The sequence below is a fragment of the Narcine bancroftii genome, chromosome 1 (genome assembly GCF_036971445.1).
Source record: "Narcine bancroftii isolate sNarBan1 chromosome 1, sNarBan1.hap1, whole genome shotgun sequence".
Lineage (NCBI taxonomy): Eukaryota > Metazoa > Chordata > Chondrichthyes > Torpediniformes > Narcinidae > Narcine > Narcine bancroftii.
In genome coordinates, this window is record NC_091469.1 from 469086070 (window position 1) to 469106421 (window position 20352).

Here is a 20352-nt window from a genome sequence, read left to right on the forward strand (position 1 = left end):
CTTCCAGACCTCTGGGGGGGGTTCCATCCATAGCTGCTGCTTTGCCACTTTTCAGTTGTTCAATTGCTTTATGTCTCTTCCCGGGTGAGGACCTCATCCAGCTCTAGCCTTAAGGGCTGTTGAGGGAGCTGGAGCAGGGCGGATTCTTGGACTGAGCGGTTGGCCCTGAAAAGAGATTGGAAGTGTTCTGACCATCGGTTGAGGATGGAGATCTTGTCTCTGAGGTGGACTTTGCTGTCTGAGCTGCACAGCGGGCTTTGGACTTGGGGTGAGGAGCTGTACACAGCCTTTAGTGCCTCGTAAAAAACCCCTGAAGTCGCCAATGTCCGCGCTGAGCTGTGTTCGTTTGGTGAAACTAGTCCACCACTCATTTTGGATCTCCCGGAGTTTGCGCTGAAGATGGCTGCATGCGCGACGGAAGGCTCGTTTCTTCTCTGGCCAGGACGGCTTTGCACAAGTACAATACGATGAAACAGCGTTCTCCAGTCCTCGTGTAAAACACGTAGACACACAACCAGACATAACACATTTACAGACAAATAATACATATGCAGGACAAGTATTCATTTATACAATAAATAAATATTGTTTCATGCATATGAGAATTTCAGATGCTTAGTGTGAACACTTTCCTTTGGTCATTCAGCATTCTCACTGCCCATGGGAAGAAGCTGTTCTTCAGCCTAGTGGTGCAAGCTCTGATACTCCTGAATCTTTTTCCTGATGGGAGCAGCTGACAGATCTTCTGCGCATAGTGGAAGGGATTCTTGATGATTTTGTGTGCCCTCTTTGTGCAACAATTTCAGTAGATCATGTCGATTGGGGGGGGGGAAATCCAGTGATTCTCTCTGCCACTCATGATCCTGTGGATTAACCTCTGATCCATTTCTCCGCAGCAACTGTACCACACTGATGCATCTGGCGAGGATGCTCTTGATGGAGCTTCTGTAGAAGGTTGATATGATGGTGGCTGGTACCCTTGGCTGTTTCAGTTTTCTCAGGATGTGTGACTGACAAATGAGGAGATGTGTGTCCATAATAGGCCATTAGATAAGGGAACACCAAGGAATTTGTTCTTCTCCACCACAGTTGTATAATTGTTTGGATAAGATTGGCAGGCCATGTGTCTTCCATGCTGACCACCAAGCTCCCACAATGATTCTGAGCTCCTACCTATCAGTGGAGAGAGGAAGAATTGAAGGATATTTTCAAAGCTTTCCAGATGAGATAGACAATTGACTTGTTGCAATCCCTGGCCCATGAAGAGTAAACATTTAGGGTGATGTGAACCTTGTGTTCATTCATGAGCAGCACGTAAAAGCCTTGGGTGAAGAAATCTATAATATCCCAAACCATCCATCAAGCACCTCCTGGGAATTGAGTTGCTTATTGGCATCATCAATCACATTGGAACTCAGAGTTGGAGTGAAGGAAAGTCATCTGAGATCCCAAGTTATATGTTGATAGTGCTTTGTATTTGAATTTTAGATGGGCAGGCGAGGAATATTATGCAGATGACAACCAGATTTAGATCAGTAACAATGAGAGGCTTTGAAGGTTATGGTCACAGTGACATTTAATATTTTGAACCATGACCAGGTCTGATGTCAAAGGATTTCGATGTCTGCATTAGAGAGTGTCTCTCTAGCATCACTGTTAATTGAGGTGAATGCATCATAGCTGCCAGAGTAGGTCAATAGCGGGAGGTGAATTATAAACATAATTGACATCCTCACCAATCTACCTGCTACAGTACCATGACAATGTCCGTAAGAGTGACAACTGCACAAAATACCTTCTTTGCACCAACAACGCCCTCCAGCGAGTCATTGCAAACACAATGACACAAATCATTACAGATCTGACACTCAACTAGAAACCTAGAAGGTGCTATTTTCCAGCAGTAAATAATGATACATTCTATTTTGTATAAACAAAATGTCAGTATTTGTTGTCACGAAGCCAGATGGCATCTGCAGAGAAGGAAATATGTGAGTTTTATTTTAAAGGGCAGCAATGTTATGGTCTCTTTAAGGATATTGTGACAGATTGTTATATTTTGCATTCTATATAGATATGCTTTTGGAAGATGAATTGTAGGGTTTTTAGTTAGGTTGCACACAGATATAGACACTTCAAAACAGATCTCATTTAAAATGCTGAAGCTCTGCTCAAGCCAGGCAGTCCAGGCTCCCAGTACCTCTGCAAATCTTTGAAGAATGCCTTTTGAGACTTCACAAGTAGGTGCTCATTGGACATGCTGCAGAGTAATGGATTATTGTTTTGGAAAGCAAAAGATTGTTACGAGCCTAGAGCACCCCAAAACCCAGCAGCAATAGATATTCACCAAGACAAATGGATACTTAATTAAAAGCAACTTTAGTTTATCTTTAAACATGAAAACAGAATCTTAACACTATTTACTTAACTAACCTAACTTAACCCCCTTCTAATTCTAAGCTCGTGTATGTAATGTGTGTGTAAGTTCAGAACAGTTCTTTGATTCACAATCCAATCTCACTTCTCATTCTTCCAAGTTCACTGGTTGCAGGAAATTCGTATACTGTGCACAGAATTTAACATTTATGAAGTTCACCAGGCTTTGGTGTTTGAAAGATAAATGGTTACCGCTCAGGAAGGTTCTTGTTGGTTTTCAGAGAGAGATTCGTTGTACGCTGACACCCACAACTGATTCCTTTTTAAAATCCACCACTTCAGTGTCTTGCCGCAGAAACTTGCCCCTTCAGGGTTCTCTAGATGATAACCTCTTTCTTTCAGGCCACCACAGAGTTCCTTTCTGTTTCTTTTATTTCAAGTGAAACATTAGACAGCCAGTCCTCTCCTCTTGCATGAATCACAAGGGCTTTGACCAGGCTGAACTAAGCACTCACAAACTGTCTTCCAAATGGGGTTTTCCACAAACTTGCCAGTTTGTCCTGTTCCAGTCTCAGCTGCTGCCGCTCACTGTAAAATGGTAGAACTGATCTTTATCTCTCCCTCTCCGCAAAACCACATGACCCACATGAAACAGCAAGTTTCACTCCAGACAGAATGAGACTCTGACGAGTTATTTCATTTGTTACCTTTTTGTAAACAACAATCCACTAGTGTAGTCTGTTGGGCACTCTCCAAAGCTTCTGCAAAGGTTCTGGGATTGATATGTCTAGCATTAGCAGAGCTCCAGTATTTTAAATAAGATCTGTTTTAAAGTGTTTGTATGTGACATACACTAAAAACTCTGCTCCAATTTAACTCCCAAAAACATCTATATTCTGTCACAAGATGAACGAACTCAGAAGATTGGGTCCAGTGCCGCAAACTGGGTGCAGTTTGCTGTTCTAAGAGGATCATGTGTTTTTCTCTCAAGAGAGAATTCAGTTATACAGTTTAGTAGCAGCAGCTGGGACTAGAACAGGACAAGCTGGCAAACTTGTGGAAAAAACCATTTTGAAGACGGGTTGTGAGTTCTTAGTTCAGCCTAGTCAAAGCCCTTGTGGCCTATACAAAAGGTGATGGCTGGCTGTATAATGTTTCCCTTTAAATAAGCAAACAAATCTCTGAAAACCGACAATCTTCCTGAGCAGTAACCTTTTACCTTAAAAGCACCAAAGCCTGGTGAAATTCATAAATGTTAAATTCTGTGCACAGATTAAGAATTGCCTGATACCAGTGAACTTGGAGAAGTGAGATTGGACTGTGAATCAAAACTTTTCTGAACTTCTACACACATTATATACATGTGTGCTTAGAATTAGAAGAAGGTTAAGTTAATAATAATAGGTTAAAGTTTGATTCTGTTTTCATGTTGATAAAAGCAACTTTTGTTTAAGTAACCACTTGTCTTGGTGAATTTTCTATTGCTGCTGGATTTTGGGGTCCTCTGGCCCGTAACAGTATTTAATATTTATTTGTCTTCCAAATGATGTTGTCATGAATAAAAGCAATGGATTGCTAGCTAGGTCTCATTCTCATCAATATGATCTGTTGAATGTTGAAACTTGCAAAATTAAAGGTAACCAGTGGAACGGTTGAGATGGGGTGATGAAATTTTTCATGCAGAAGAGGCATTCAGAACAGCACAAGGCAAGTCAGAGGACACTGATGTTTTCATAATCAAATCCACATGCTGCAACCTTTCTATTCATGTTATCATACATTCTTGACTTCTTGTATAGAGTCTGTATTCCTGAGTGGATGTAATGCCTAAATTTTACCTGTTGCCTTAATTGGTTTGATAACAAGAATATGTTAAATCATTTTGTGTCGTGTTGGGAAGGCATTAGCCATTCTGTTTACCTTTTCACTAACCTTGTGCCTTTTCAGCAATTGCATCCCCTTCACATGGCTGCTGCTTTACATATAGGTAGAAGACAATTGACTTGGATCATTTGAATTTGTGAAATTTTTGCTTTGCATCTATTGATGAGTGAAAAATGAGGCCATGTTGGAATATTTGATGTTTTTTATAAAGTACAATCTAGCTTAAATTATTTATTAAATATCTTAATTACTGTATTTTTCCATAACAGATTTTCATTTTTTGCTGAATTCATTTTGGTTGATGCAGAGAAGTGAGCATCATGTCCAAGCGTGAATCCTTTCTACAATCTGTCTGCAAAAATTCTGTGAAGGAGTTCTTGAATTTCATTCTGCTTCATGTAAGGATACTTTTGGAGCAGTTTATTTAACTTTGTGAAGGTGGTTTCTTGTGCATGTAACCTTAGAACTATTCAGCATGTCTTTTGAATGATTATTTTGACATTTCATCAAATAATTTATTGCATTTATTGTTTGCATTGCTCTGCATATTTCTACCATGCAGTGGTCTACAACTCAGTGCACAGTTCAAAACTTCCTACTGGGAAGAAACCCCATGAAAGTTCTAATTGCATGTTGCTTTTTATTTATCAGCTATGCATATCATTGTTTTTGAGATCATCCATTTTGATTATCTAGTACTTTGGGACACACACTACTTCTTTTGAAAAGAATATCACATCAGAATTTTAGTTGTGAAACGTCAATTTTTCCATTTGGTAATCTCAGCTGGTCCAGGAACAGCTGCTGCCCCTCCCCATCAGACTCCTCACCAACAAACTTAATCAGGGGCTCATTAAAGGACTCTTACTTGTGCACTTAATTTTTTTAAAATTCTCTGTATTGCAGTCAGTTTGTTTATATTCATTATCTGTTTACAGTTCTTGATTTGTTTACATGTATACGCTGTGTACAGTTTTTTTTGCATTATGCATAATTGGTAATTCTGCTTCACCTGCAGAAAAAAGAATCTCCGGTTTGTATATGATGTCATATATAGTCTGATAATAAATCTGAAAATGGAAAGGGCAATGGATGGAACAAAGGGAATAATTAATTGTAATTGGGTTAAAAAAACACAACACCTGGAGGAGCATAGAACATTACAGCAAACTAGAAGCCCTTTGCCCACAATGCTCTATATAAACCTTCACAATAAACTAATCCTTCCCTCCCTCACAGTCTATCACCCTACTCTCTCCCTTCTTAAATCTGTATGCCTATTTGAAATTGTTTCATGCACTGACCTCCAGTATCTCCCCCATCAATGCACCTGTCATTTACTGTTTTTATTAAAACAAAAACACTCACCTTCAACAGATGTCCTTTTGTATTTGCTATGGTTGCCCCAGAAATCATTCACTTTGTCTCAAGTAAGCTAACTGATTTCTAGGACAAAGTGAACGATTTTGAAAAGTTTAAGATAGTTTAACATTAATCCAAGATGAAAATGTTATGTATTTTGATATCAGTATAATTTTTCCTGCAGAAAAATAAATCTGATCCATTTGATCTGAATGAGTTGCTGCAGGAGTTCCCGCGGAAGCAAAAAGTGCTGTTGTGGAAGCAGTTGAAAACTCTCTTAACTGATGTTCTTTTGGACAATCCTGTGGAGAACTGGCAGAAATATGATGAAGACAGTGATGATGAAATGGAAGTGGAGGGTGCATTAGATTTGGTGAGGTGGTATAGTGATGTATATTTTGCATCTCATTCTCTCATAATTTCAGCTCATACAGTTAATTCTTATAATTCTTTTTGAGAGACCTTAGTTATTGTTTTTGGGTTAATTTTGAAATGGTCATTTCTATTCACAGAAAGTCGCAATTTTTTTCTAGAGAGTCAGCACAGATTTTCTTACAATCTAATTACTAAAATTATATTGAGCAGGAGGATAGGAGTACTGCAGGTGGCCTGCAGTGCTAATCTAGTGCCCCATTTAAATATTTAAACTTCATTGGATTCTTACTAGATTTCTGTTTCATGATGTGACTTGTATTTGAGATTTTTAAAAAGTTGATTAGATTATTTTTCTGACATTCATAATATTTCATATTTTTAAGGGCTTTAAATGTTACTGAAATTCAATTACATTTTAGCAGCTACTACAGTAGAGCTACTAAATAAATACAAACACATGCCACAGTAGTCAACTCAAGACTGATTTATTCAGGGTTTACAGGCTTTTATATATTGTGTGTCCCAGTTTCCACGGGACGTCACTGAGATTGCTGCTGATCCACAGGACCGACAGGTTTAAATCTAGCCTTGTAAGTGTCCTGCGCCTTCTGGCAGGAGACTCAATAGCTCAACGTGCCATTCTTTGGCACTCAGTATACCTCGCGTATGGTCCATTAGGTGAGTAGGCAGACATCCATATCATGGTTCCGCAGAACCATGCCGGCGACTGTTCGCATTGCCGTGTTGAGCGCCCGCTTGGCCCGCTACAACATATTGATTAGTGTTTAAAATAAAGGTTTCTCTTGTTTTCGCTCTTCAGAAGGAAACACTATCTGTGATTAGTGGTATAACTGAAGTGGTTGCTGCCTCTGTACCTGTAATTGATGAGGATGTTGTTTACAGTGACCTGTTGGAAATTGCTATTATTTTTAATGGTAAGTTTTTTTGGTAATCTTTATCTAAATTATCCTATAATCCTATAATATACCTTAGTCCTCATGTAAAAGCCATTATCAGACTCTGATGTCCTTGGGTGGTGAGTACTGGTTGACCTCAGAATGATTTTGCTGGCAATTGAGAACTGGCTCGAAATCAATCAGTGGCTTCAGCAGAAGCATTTCAGAGGTTGTTCCCTTGTTCTCTTCATGCCTACCCCTCTTTGCAACTTAAATCTACATTTTCTTACTTTCCAAATTCTGATGAAGAGTCTTTGTTTTGGAATGTGAATTACTTTCTCCACTGATGTTGCCTGACCTGCTGAGTGTTTCTGGTATTTTCTGTTTATTTTTCAAATTCTGACCACATACACTTAAAAAAAATAATTTGGAATTGTTTAGATTGAGAAGATCATCTTATTTTCTCTGAAGTTAAATATGACATCATATCATGTAACCATTGATTAAGTGGGAAAGACAGCATCTTTCCATCTGATCAAAATAAAAAGTCTTGCAATAAGAGCAGCAAAGGCCAGAACATGACATTTGAGATGAAGACAATTTCACTACCTTCTGTTCATCCATCCCAAACAAGGCTATTAACAGATCTGGTGTTTAAATTCCATTAATAATTATTGATAAAATATTAAAAACCTCTTTCTAATATTTGACTAAGGTCAGACGTGACCAGAACATAGGAATTAGAGAACCGTCCTTATTCTTACATCTGTCACAAAGAGAGCTAATATTAGGATAAATACAAGTTAATTTAACTTTTAGAAACATAGAAGATAGGAGCAGGAGTAGGTAATTCGACCCTTCGAGCCTGCTCCGCCATTCAACGAGATCATAGCTGATCTTAAAAGTTCAGTACCCCGTCCCCGCCTTCTCTCCATAACCTTTAATACCCTTATACTGAAGAAATATATCTAATTTCCTCTTAAATATATTTAATGAACCTGCCTCTACTGCCCTCTGTGGCAATGAATTCCACAGATTCACCACCCTCTGGATAAAGAAATTCCTCCTCATCTCGGTCCTAAATGGTTTGCCTATTATCCTCAAACCATGGCCCCGGGTTCTGGATTTTCCCATCATTGGAAACATCCCATTTGCATCCATTCTGTCCAGTCCTGCCAGAATTTTATGTCTCTGAGATCCCCTCTCAATCTTCTAAACTCCAGCGAGTACAATTCCAATTTGCGCAATCTTTCCTCATAAGTCATTCCTGCCATTCCAGGTATCAGCCTGGTAAATTGCCTCTGCACTCCCTCCATTGCAAGAACATCCTTCCTTAGATAAGGTGACCAAAACTGCACACAATACTCCAGGTGTGGTCTCACCAAGGCCCTGTACAGCTGCAGTAAGGTATCCTTGTTCCTATACCCAAACCCTCTTGATATGAAGGCCAGCATACCATTTGCCTTTTTAACCGCCTGCTGTACCTGCATGCTCGCCTTCAGAGACTGGTGTACAAGTACCCCTAGGGGTCTCTGCACATCCCCATCTCTTAATCTATTGCCATTCAAATAGTAATCTGCCCTCCGGTTTGTATTACCAAAGTGGATAACCTCACATTTATCCACATTGTAGTGCATTTGCCATGTATCTGCCCAGTCCCTCAATTTATCCAAATCACACTGGAGCTTCCTGACCCCCTCTTCTGTGCGCACAACCCCTCCTAGCTTAGTGTCAAAGACATAGAGGCTCTATGCACAACTTTAAATTGTAGTAATGGGTGATGGGCACTTGGAGATGATGTATTAATCAACTTAAATCAACTAATCTTTGGGGCCTTTTTGAATCTCATAATCTTTAATGGGAATGATAATTACAGTGGAACCCCAATTTAATGCAAATTCGGACATAGAGTCATCAGACCTGGATATATACAGGATATGTGCCACTTAATGTCCACGTTCTGTTCTTTGTGATGAAATGTTAAGTGAGCCCAATTTAAAAGGTGCAGTACCAGAGATGGTCACCCTGTGGTGCAGTGGTTGTTTAGAAGTGGTGCGTCTAAATGATTAAGGTAGCACAGTAATCTTTATCTTGGGGAATTCATCACATTGATGAAGGGGGGGGGGTGGGTGGTGGAGGTAGGTGGTGAAGCTGCCATGAATGGGGTTTCTGCCTCAATCTATGTGTGTATATATTGTACACAGTAGTGAAGCCCAGATTTAGCACAACCCTACTTTTTTTTGCAATGCAATTTAAAAAAAAAAGAAATTGTTTTGACCCCCAACTATCGCATTATAATGGGGTTCCACTATGTAATTTGTGGTTCTTGTAGATTTGCATTTCTTATTTTTACTAGTAGTGTACTTTTTCTGCTACACAACTTTGGGATGGTTTAGGGCTTGGATTATATAATCATATTTTTAATTTTTTTGTTTTTTTTTAAATAATGTGGCATAAGGTTTTTTTAACAAGGTTTTCTTACATTGTTACAACTATATAAAAACAAAACTATTGAAAAAGATTGAGAAAATCAATTTGAGGTTTTTGAGGTAAGTCAGGAATTAAATTTAGTCCATTAGAATAGTAGTTTAGTCTGGATAAGGACATAAGATGTAGGAGCAGAATTGGGCCATTCAGCCCATCACATTGCTCCACCATTTGAATCAGGGCTGAAGTATTTTTCCTCTCAACACCTTTCTTTTGCCTTCTCCCTGTAACTTTTGACACCCTTACTAATCAAGAACCTATTAATCTCTGCTTTAAATGTATCCAATGGAAGGGAAACAATGAAGAATCCTAGTGAGCTCCCACAGCCCTTTTTTCTGAGGCTGATATGAACATCTGAGCGATGGTATACCTGCCATGTCCTTAAAACCTATGCAAATCATCTGGCTGAAGATTTTGTGGATTTTAAACCCTTTGCTAAATCAGAGGCCCCTACCTGCTTTAAGAAGAGCAAGATAACCTGCCTCAATAACTATCAGTTGGAGGCGATGAAGTACTTTATAGATTGGCTATGGAGTGCATCAACTCCTATCTCAGGAATGGTCTGGACCCACTTCAGTTCAACCATTGGCACAACAGGTTAATGACAGATGCAATCTCACTGGCCCTCTACTCTGTTAGTTCACCTAGATCACAGGAAAATGTTGTTCCTAGTCTCCAACCAGCGAGCATTAATATTGACTTCTACACTTTCCAGTACACACTTCCCTGCCTTCTTGGTATACTTCTCTGCCTTCCCTTTCCCTTATTTCTCTGGCCTGGTTTCTTTTCCTTCCATTTCAACCCCATCTCTCTTGCCCTGTATTTCCTCTTCCTTCCAATTCATCCCCACCCACTACCTATACTTGTCATCCTCATCTTTCCACCAGCGCTACCTCCTTCCTTTCCTCTAATCATAGAGCATCTTTTTCAGGGCCCTCCCTGTACCTTCCACCATCACCTGATTGCAGCAATTTGTGATGAAATTAAAGGACGTGGGACTCTGTTCATTCCTCTGCAACATGATCTTTGACTTTCAGCAGACCCCAATCAGTGCATTTTGGAAACATTGCTTCCTCTAGGCAGACCAACTGCACTGGAACACCTCAAGCCTGTATGCTTAGTATCTTACTCTTCCCCCTATACATTCATAATCGTTTAGCCAACTTGATCAACAAATTTGGTGAAGACACCACTGTTATTGGCCAAATAATTGGAAATGATGAGTTGGAGTACAGGTCGGAGATGGAGAATCTAGTTGGGTGGTGCCAGAACAACTATCTTGCTGTCAACATACCCAGACTGATGAGGTTATTTTTGGAAGGAGAGGCTGAGCGGCCACATACTGCTCCAAATTGATCGGGCTGTGATGGAGAGAGTTAAGTTTCTGGGAGTTCATATTTCAGTACACTTCACCAGGAGTCAGTACATCGTGGCAAATGAAGAGGGCACACCAGTGCTTCTACTGTTAAAGGTGTCTGAGAAGATTTGGCATGTCAATGAGTATGCTATCAAACCTGTGGACTATTGGAAGTATACTGATTGGTTGCATTGCAACCTGGTTTGGCAATTTGAATGCCCAAAATACAGAATGTTCCAGAAGGTAGCAAACATAGCTTAGTCCATCCCAAACTCCAACCTCTCATCCATTATACACATCTTTTCTTTCTTTGGCTTGGCTTCACGGATGAAGATTTATGGAGGGGGTAAATGTCCACGTCAGCTGCATGGTCGTTTGTGGTTGACAAGTCCGATGCGGGACAGGCAGACACGGTTGCAGCGGTTGCAGGGGAAAATTGGTTGGTTGGGGTTGGGTGTTGGGTTTTTCCTCCTTTGCCTTTTGTCAGTGAGGTGAGCTCTGCGGTCTTCTTCAAAGGAGGTTGCTGCCCGCCGAACTGTGAGGCGCCAAGATGCACGGTTTGAGGCGATATCAGCCCACTGGCGGTGGTCAATGGGGCAGGCACCAAGAGCTTTCTTTAGGCAGTCCTTGTACCTCTTCTTTGGTGCACCTCTGTCACGGTGGCCAGTGGAGAGCTCGCCATATAACACGATCTTGGAAAGGCCATGGTCCTCCATTCTGGAGACGTGACCCATCCAGCGCAGCTGGATCTTCAGCAGCGTGGACTCGATGCTGTCGACCTCTGCCATCTCGAGTACTTCGACGTTAGGGATGAAAGCGCTCCAATGAATGTTGAGGATGGAGCGGAGACAACGCTGGTGGAAGCGTTCTAGGAGCCGTAGGTGATGCTGGTAGAGGACCCATGATTCGGAGCCAAACAGGAGTGTGGGTATGACAACGACTCTGTATACATTTATCTTTGTGAGGTTTTCAGTTGGTTGTTTTTCCAGACTCTTTTATGTAGTCTTCCAAAGGCACTATTTGCCTTGGCGAGTCTGTTGTCTATCTCGTTGTCGATCCTTGCATCCGATGAAATGGTGCAGCCGAGATAGGTAAACTGGTTGACCGTTTTGAGTTTTGTGTGCCCGATGGAGATGTGGGGGGGCTGGTAGTTATGGTGGGGAGCTGGCTGATGGAGGACCTCAGTTTTCACAAATGTCATTAAACCTATTTTCCCTAATTACAACCACTTCCTTCAGTTACCTTTGAGCTGAAGGGAGAGAAGCATGAAGACCAGCATTTTGAGGTTCAAAAATAGTTTATTTCCAACAGCTATCGGGCTTCTGAAGCTTCCTTTGTTACAATGATCATGGAAATGCTCCTCCACCATAAAAGGACTGCACACTTGCAATCACTTATTTTGGCACTAGGTTAACTGAATATTTATTTTCTAATAAATCTTAGAACCTGAAAGTGCAGGACATAGGCTTCAGTTCTTTCTGCTTGATGGGAGCAGAGATAAGATAGTAACCAGGATGATTGGGGATCCTTTATGACGTTGGTAGCCTTTTGGAGGCATCACCTCATACTTTCACAGATTAGAGACTGGTCCCTGTGGTGGACTTGGCTCGGTTGGTGCCTGTGGTGGACTTTGCTACTTTCTGAAGCCTTCTGTGTACCTGGGCATTCTAGTTTCCAAAGTGGGCCACGATGCAACCTGTCAATATATGTTCCACAGTACACCAAGAGGTTCCCACTTAAAGCTGATGCTGTGCAATATAGAAAAGAAGTGTCCAGATTCCTGATTTAGGACATTTAGAAATATTTTCCCTCCTGAGTTGTGGACTGCTGTTATTTGAAGTAGTTGGTATATTTTGTGAATTTACTGCTTATCTCTGCATGTAGCATTTGTTTTATGTCCTTAACTTTCCATTGACCTTTTGGATTATTCAGACAAAAGCCATTTGTTCCTCAGTAATTGGAAGACACAGGGGTTTAAGGTTAAAAAATAAAAGTATTGAGCAGGTTGGACATTCTATATTTATGAGATGATATTAAAGATGAGCAATAATATTACTGTTATATATATCTTTTCAATGACCGGAAACAGGCCATCACCATTGGATCCAAAAAAAATTGATGTTTAATTTTATTTCTTTTACTTTTTAGGCATTATGCCAGTATTGCCAACATCTGAAACAGTGTTGAAAATCTCAATCCAACATTTGTTTGAGGCTTGGTGGGAGAAAGGATTAGAAGGGAAAGAAGAACTGGGAAAAACAGCCTTTATCATGTTGTTGGAGAAAAGCCTAATGGGAAAATTCTCGGTAAGTTAATGTTGATCAGATGATTAATCTTACGCAATATTAAACTTTCTGATCCAAACTTCTGTTAGTTCTCAGGAGGAAAAAAGTCATCTCGTGGCACCCTATCTCTCTTGCTGCAATTTTGGGTTCTTTATCTGGTTCTGACAGATTCTTCTCTGCTTGGCATATTTTCTTGACCTTTCAAAAAAATTTCTTTAATTTTTTTTCTTTTCATAACTTTTTATTTTTTATTCAAGTGTTGATCTTGTTTTCTCACATCAATATTCCATTCTTCAACTGTTGGACTTGATCTCACTGATTTTCTTTGTTTATTTTTGTTCTTTTTCAATAATGGAAATATTGTGCCTTGATTCAAATATCCCTGATGTAGCAAAATATTGTAGAATATATTCACTTAGTTTATTTCATAAAAAGTTAGTTAAATTTTCACTTCATTATTTTTTTCTGGTTCTTGGATGCGAGTACATTTTGCTTACTTTTTCACTTTGTCATGCACAGAATGCCGATATAGTTCGACTATGGCAGTTCCATCAAGCTTTAGAAAATTTTGAGTTCAATTCTGAAGCCAGTAATGAAGTGAAGGATATTTTGCTTCAGTGCTTTATGAGGATTGCTCATATAAAAAAAGAAGAGGTAAGTGAAGGAAGCAATTTTTACATTTAAATTTAAATGTAGACATATAGCACAGTAACATTTGACCTGCGACCTTTGGTATGTTTTGAAGGGTGGGCGGAAACTGGATCTCCCAGGGAAAACCTCTTATTGGCAGTGTGGGATTCCAACCCTGGTCCTGATCACTGGTGCTGTCTCAGCAATGCACTCACCGTATCTCCCTAACCAGCATTGTCTGAATTCTGAGATTTCCTGCTTCTGGCTTCTTTGAAGTAGGGCTCAGGCCTGAAATGTTGGAAATATATCTTTGTCTCCTTTTGACGCTGAGAAGACTGGCTGAGTTCCTTCATCATTTTGTAGTTTTTTTACTACAATTCCAGCGTCTGCAGACATTCGTGTTTCACTTATTTTCATATTTTATTGTTTTTTTTTCAAACAACAGAGCTTGCGCCAACAAATATCAGCAGATTCTTGAAAATGGGTGTTTTGGGCTGTGCATGGCTTGTCCTTGATGGATATTTTAAGGACTGCATCTTTGTCAGGGCTTGAAAATTGTGGAAGTATTTAGCTAATTTGAAGGATTATCTCATTTTTTCTTTGGCATTTTCTTCAGGAATTTTGTGTTCTCCTTTAGGTAGAGCCCTTGCCTCTTGTGGAAAAACTAATACAGAAGACCACTCTTCTTTCTCCTCCCTTTGCATTCTTTGTTTCTTCCCAACCCTTTTTGCATCTGTTCTGCTTCATTCATATTCAGTATCTTCCAGAGCTAATCTCTTCATTGGCTTATTTTATCAGTGCTGCTTGGGTTGAAGGAACTTCACCACAAGGTATGCAATGAAATTCAGTTGCTAATGTCATTTAAAGATGGTGGAGCCATTTAGCAATAGCAAAGGGGTTAAACTTTGTTTTGAATATATGCATTTTGTAATATTGTGCCCATGAATATGCAAGTTATTAATTTTCAAATATAAAAGTAGCAGAATGCTCCAGAGCAGCTACTTTCAACTTTTTTTTTGGCTATGGCCCCCTTTTAGGACTCTGCTCAAAGTTTATGAGACCCTTTATCCATGAAGCAGTCAATTTAGTTGGTTTCTCGTATTGACTACATGAAATAAATTATGATTTCAGTCCTTAAATACACTGTGGCCCCTTCTGCTCTAGGGGATGAATTGAGGGGAATGAGAGTTATTCCGAATTTCAAGGAAAGATTTCAGGGTTACATCTTCGAGCTCTGCTCTTTCAGAAAAAAAGTGTTGCTTTATTTGATTTTAAATTCTACCTCTTCTTAAATTTTTGTTTGGCTGATAAGAAACAAATGAATAATTTGTTACTCTTAATAAATGCTTGTAGATGAGTAAGACTGAGAGCCTCTCATACCTCTGAATTTATTTACAGTAGGTGAGTACATGGGGGAAAAAATAGGCATTTCCCTCCTGGAAGAATTTGGTTTGAGTTAGGCCATATCTAGAGATTCTTTCCTGTGATTTATGGCTTGGTTTGTTGAGTACCTAATAAATTCTAACATGCCCTTGTGCCATAAGGCAATTTGATGTATTGTCTATGCTGGCTCTCAGAACAATGCAGATAATCCCATTTCTCTTTCTCCACCCCTGCACCCCCCACCACTATTTATGCTGTTTCATGTATTTTCTTTTATATTTTGCCAACCAACATTTACAATGCAGGAAGGAGGGACAGACTTGGGAGCAGCCACTTCAAAAGCTTTGTGGGCAAGCACCACGTTCTTGGATCCTGCCCACTCTGGATGAAGAGCGACTGGGTCCTGTTCTTAGACACTCTTCTTAGATTCTTAGAAGCTTAAGAGCTTCTTAAACATTTATTTAAAGAGGAAACATTAGTGACATTGATGCATTAAAAGAGAATAAACTAATTTGATGGTGCAATGAAGATGTTTACCAATTGTACTTCATCTATATATTTTAATGGATCAAGTTTTTTAAATTAAATGTAAAGCATTCATATTTGGATGTAAGCAGTTAAGTTCGATTTAGCATACACACGACCTCATACTTTAAAAGAAAATGTTAGAAAAAGGTAAAGTTCTTTACTTGAAGTGAAATATCTTAGAATCTTTTTACTTTCAATGTAATGGTGCCACAATGATACTTCTGAATAATTTTTCAGAGAAGTTGGATGGTGTTCACAGAAAACCAAAGCAATATAAAATTGAAATTTTTTTCTCCAAAAGAATGGGCATCTTATTTTTATAGTAAACTAAGTGAAGTGAAATTATAAATTTTCATAGATTTGTAATGTGCTTAAGCAATGTTTTTCTTTGAATCATTCTTAAATGTAGTATCAACATAGAATGGCTATTGAGTGCTCAAACTGCATTTGTTTCATTTTAGGGAAGGCGGTTTCTAAGTTTTCTGTTCAGCTGGGATGTAGAATTCATCAAAATGATTCATGGGACCATCAAGAATCAGTTGCATTTCTTTCCTAAGTATGTATAAATTATGTTGGGAATGGCAATCGCATGTTTTATGCAGTAATTAAGATAAAATGATATGAGAAAACTGATTTATTCAGTAATTTATGCTCAGAGTTGATAGACTTTGATGTCGTAAAGTTCTTTTGTTACATTAGGTATTCTGGGGTTTCTTACAGTTGACTTTGCTTATATCTAAGCATCTTGCGTTTTAGGGAAGAAGCGGTTAGTACAGGAAAGAGATTCCACATCTATTATCATTCATCTTTGTGTGACCTTTATTCAAACCTTAATTCAGTTTGAGAAATATGTGTGATACCCTTGCATTATGACAGTTTGGGTAACCAAAATCTGTCTTAACGAATTTCATAGATCGCGAGCAGAAAAGTTGAGGTATAGAATAAAATATTCACTCTTACGGAATTTGAGAAAAAAAATGAAGTGCAAAAGAAGGAACAAATTTGGTAGAGTTTAAGTTATGGAAAGGCATGATATGGGTCATTTTCTAGGAATACAACTTTTATTTGCTCTTGAACTCTGGTACATTCTTTTTGAGGCAGTCATTGAGTATCCCAATTATGCTGTGCTGGAAGGTGTAAACATTGCTTTTCTTATGTCTTGTCTCTCTTTTGGTTTCATGTATGATTCAGTGCACTTTTCTTTAACCATTATGCAACATTTTGAAAAAATAATTCTGGCTGATGTTCAGAGCTTACGGTTAATTTCAGGAGTATCTTGTCACTTCCTGAAGGTCCATACTGAAATTACGGTGAACTGAACGAGGGTGTGTAACATGTAATGCCATTAAAGTGGGATAAATGCATTACTACTATTGCATCTTTATAATATTGCTTATGTTGCCATATATAATTTGATATAGCTAAGCATTTGCTTTTATTTTTCCCTAAAGGCCCATAATACCCTTAGTAGCCGAAATATATTTTAGGGCTTGGAAGAAGGCATCTGGATTGTTCCTGGAAGTGAGTATTAATGATGTCTTAAAGGTCACTTTCATAAAATAGTCCACTCTGTCTAATCTGCAATATGTACTTTGCCCTGATAAAACTTTATTTATTTACAGCACATTAGAAGCCAATTCCAGCCATTTAAACACATGCTGCCCAATTATATCTAAATTAACCTATAATCTTCTGTGTTTTGGACGGTGGGAGGAAACCCATGCAGACACAGGGAGCATTTACAAACTCTTTGCAGACAGTGCTGGATTCAAATTTGGGTCGCTGGCACTGTAATAGCTTCGCACTATCCGCTACGCTAACAGAGGGTGTCCTGTTTGGACAACAATCTCCAGAAATTGAAACGTGGGTTAGAATAATTTCTTTTAAGAGAGTGAAGTTCAGTCCATGGAAATTCATGGGGGAATTATTATCCTTTTAGAATTGTCTAAAATGAAAATGCACAAATTATTAGTAAAAATGCTAAATTAGACTCAAGATAAACATACCTTGTGAATCAAGGTGTACATCTGATTTGCTTTCCATTTGTAATATTCTCATTGGATCAAAATACCTTGTGTATATTCTTCATATTTATATGTGCTGTTTGTATCCTATTGGTAATTAAGAACTTGAGTGTCTTTGAATTTGTCATTTCCTCTGAATAAATTCAACAACCTTAGTTAAGCACTGTCAACTGGCAGGTGCATAAGCTCCAAAAAGGTTAGAACTACACTCAAAATTCAGAACATTTTCCTTTGGTAGAGAATCTGAACAAAGTTTGGTAACTATTCCTGAAACTTGGGAAGCTTCTGGAAGACTAGAGATTCTATTTTCTCAATGTAGGTGCAGCCTGATTTGCTGAATTTTTCTAGCATTAATTTTTGTCATGGACTTGTAACATTTGCGCTTTTGTTTGATTGAAGCTGTATTTCTGTTTCTAATTTAACCAGATTACATTGTTAAATCAAAATACCAGCATATTCCTTCATGCTGACTTTCCATATGTAGTTACTCAAACATGGTGGGGGAGCAGCTATTCATTGCTAATTATTTAGATTTTTCAGGGAGATTAATTCTCCCACACCAATTGATGAGAAACTAAATTGTAGTCCAATACAGAAAAGGGAACACTGGCAGATCTTAACCAATTTTGAAAAGCAGCAAACCTCAAATGCTGGAAATCTGAAATGATTCCAAAGAGTTGTGGAATTGTCAAGTCAGGCAGCTTTTCAGGAAGAGAGAAACAGAAATATTTTCTACCTGCTGAGAATTTACAATTTTCTATTATTCTGAACCATTTACCTCTCACAAATCAATTGAATAGTTTTATTGTCATGTGTACTGAAATTCAGTAAAAAGGTACACTTTGCATGTCGTCCAGATACTCAAACGTTCAGCAGGTAATAAATAAAGCTGCATGCACAATCTGTTTTAAAAAGGAAAATGTTAGTAAATAAAAGCACATTCCTGAAATATTTTCTCCTCTTTCAGACTATTGAATACAGCTGCATCCAGGATTTCATGCATCATGGAGTTCATCTTCCACGGAGCTCTCCAGTCCACTCTAAAGTACGAGAGGTGTGTTAAATTTTAAAACATTTCATTTGAGACAAGATTGCACAATTTATTCTTTGTAACTGAGACATTATTAATGCATCATATTATAGTAAACTTGCATTAAGTTCCCTGTTTGTTTCACTTTATGCCTTATCCTGAGTTGCATGATGACTAGTTTTTTGACTATAGACTTGGAAACATCCTGTGTCTGGAATCTGCATTTCGCCAAACCAGAAACTAAAAGCTACCACTGGAAGTCTAGAATATGTGGTGCGTCACATATAACAATTACAGCATGGAAACAGGCCATTTTGGCCCTTCTGTCCATACTGAACAAAGTACTCTCCTCTAATCCCACCTGCCTATAACTCTCCATTCCCCTCCCATCCATATACCTATCCAATTTTTCCTTAAATGACAAAATTGACCATGCTTCTCCCGGAAGTTCATTCCACACAGCCACCACTCTCTTGAGTAAAGAAGTCCCCCTCATGTTTTTTCTAAACTTTTGCCCCTTAACTCTTAGCTCGTGTCCTTTTGTCTCAATCTCTCCTCTCAATGGAAAAGCCCTATCCAAATTAGCTCTATCTATCCCTCTCTTAAATATCTCTATTAAATCCTCTCTCAACCTTTTACGCTCCAAAGAATAAAGACCTAATTTGCTCAATCTTTCTTTGTAATCTAGATGCTGAAACCCAAGTAACACTTTTGTAAATCTTCTCTTCATTTTCTCTACCTTGTTGATATTCTTCCTGTAATTCAGTGACCAGAACTGCACACACTCTAAATTTGGCCTCACCAATGCCTTGTACAGTCTCAACGACACTTCCCAACTCATGTATATCTATGCTTTGATTTATAAAAGCCAGCATACTAAAAGCCTTCTTCACCACCCTATAAACACCTCCACAGCATTCTTCAATACCCTCCCATTTACTACGCGAGTCCTGTTTTGATATTCCTACCAAAATGAAGGACTTCATATTTATCAACATTAAACTCCATCTGCCATCTTTCAGCCTATTTTCCTAAGCCAGGGTTAGGAAAACCGGAGGTGCGAGATAGTATTCCAGGGGGTGCGAGATAACATTTCAGTTTTTTGTTTATATTAAGAGTACTGTCCTATATATTCAAGATAAAAATATTGATATTTTTTAAAGTCCAAATTAAAGATGAGGATGTCCTTTTTTCTCTATTCAATAGAATGAGATTCTCTATGAATTTTAGCGCATTTCGACGCATTATTTCCTTTTAAATGGCATCGCCGTATAACTTTTTAAAAATTGGGACATTTAAAATGGGGGCCAAACTTCATTTCTTGTTTTGTAGCAAATTACATTTGATTTTTATTTCTTATTATTTATTTGTGCTATGTAAATTATTAATGAACCCTTCATTATGTCAAAGAAAAGGCAATGGAATGATCATTATGTGCAGTTCGGTTTCACTTGCACTGGAACAACTGAGGATCTGCAAAAACTCCAGTGCATGATTTGTGACGCTGTCTTTTCAAACGCAAATTTGAAGACATTTAAGCTGCAGGAACACTTCAACAACCAGCATGGCGGAGCAGATGTTTCAGGCCATGATGTTGAATCATTGAAAGCTAAAAGGGCCCGCTTTGATTCTCGAGCAACCCTTCCAAAATTGGATTTTATATCTGCTGACAAACCACTGCTGATAGCTTCATACCACGTGGCGTATAAAGTAGCCAAATCCAAGAAGCCCCATA

The 20352-nt window shown here is 38.7% G+C and overlaps 1 protein-coding gene across 5 annotated transcripts in view; it reads left to right on the forward strand.

Moving 5' to 3' along the window:
• Positions 1 to 20352, forward strand: part of ncapg2 (non-SMC condensin II complex, subunit G2) — a 113266-nt gene that overhangs the window by 3431 nt on the left and 89483 nt on the right. For 4 of the 5 annotated variants that reach the window (XM_069914732.1, XM_069914727.1, XM_069914728.1 and 1 more), the window contains exons 2-9: positions 4530 to 4658; positions 5807 to 5995; positions 6818 to 6932; positions 12886 to 13043; positions 13542 to 13676; positions 16025 to 16119; positions 17015 to 17084; positions 18555 to 18641. In XM_069914732.1, coding sequence (XP_069770833.1) covers positions 4581 to 4658; positions 5807 to 5995; positions 6818 to 6932; positions 12886 to 13043; positions 13542 to 13676; positions 16025 to 16119; positions 17015 to 17084; positions 18555 to 18641 — 927 coding nt within the window. In that variant the 5' untranslated portion in view covers positions 4530 to 4580. Of the gene's footprint in view, positions 1 to 4529; positions 4659 to 5806; positions 5996 to 6817; positions 6933 to 12885; positions 13044 to 13541; positions 13677 to 16024; positions 16120 to 17014; positions 17085 to 18554; positions 18642 to 20352 lie in introns of those variants that run through there. The other variant, XM_069914731.1, reaches the window with a different exon arrangement.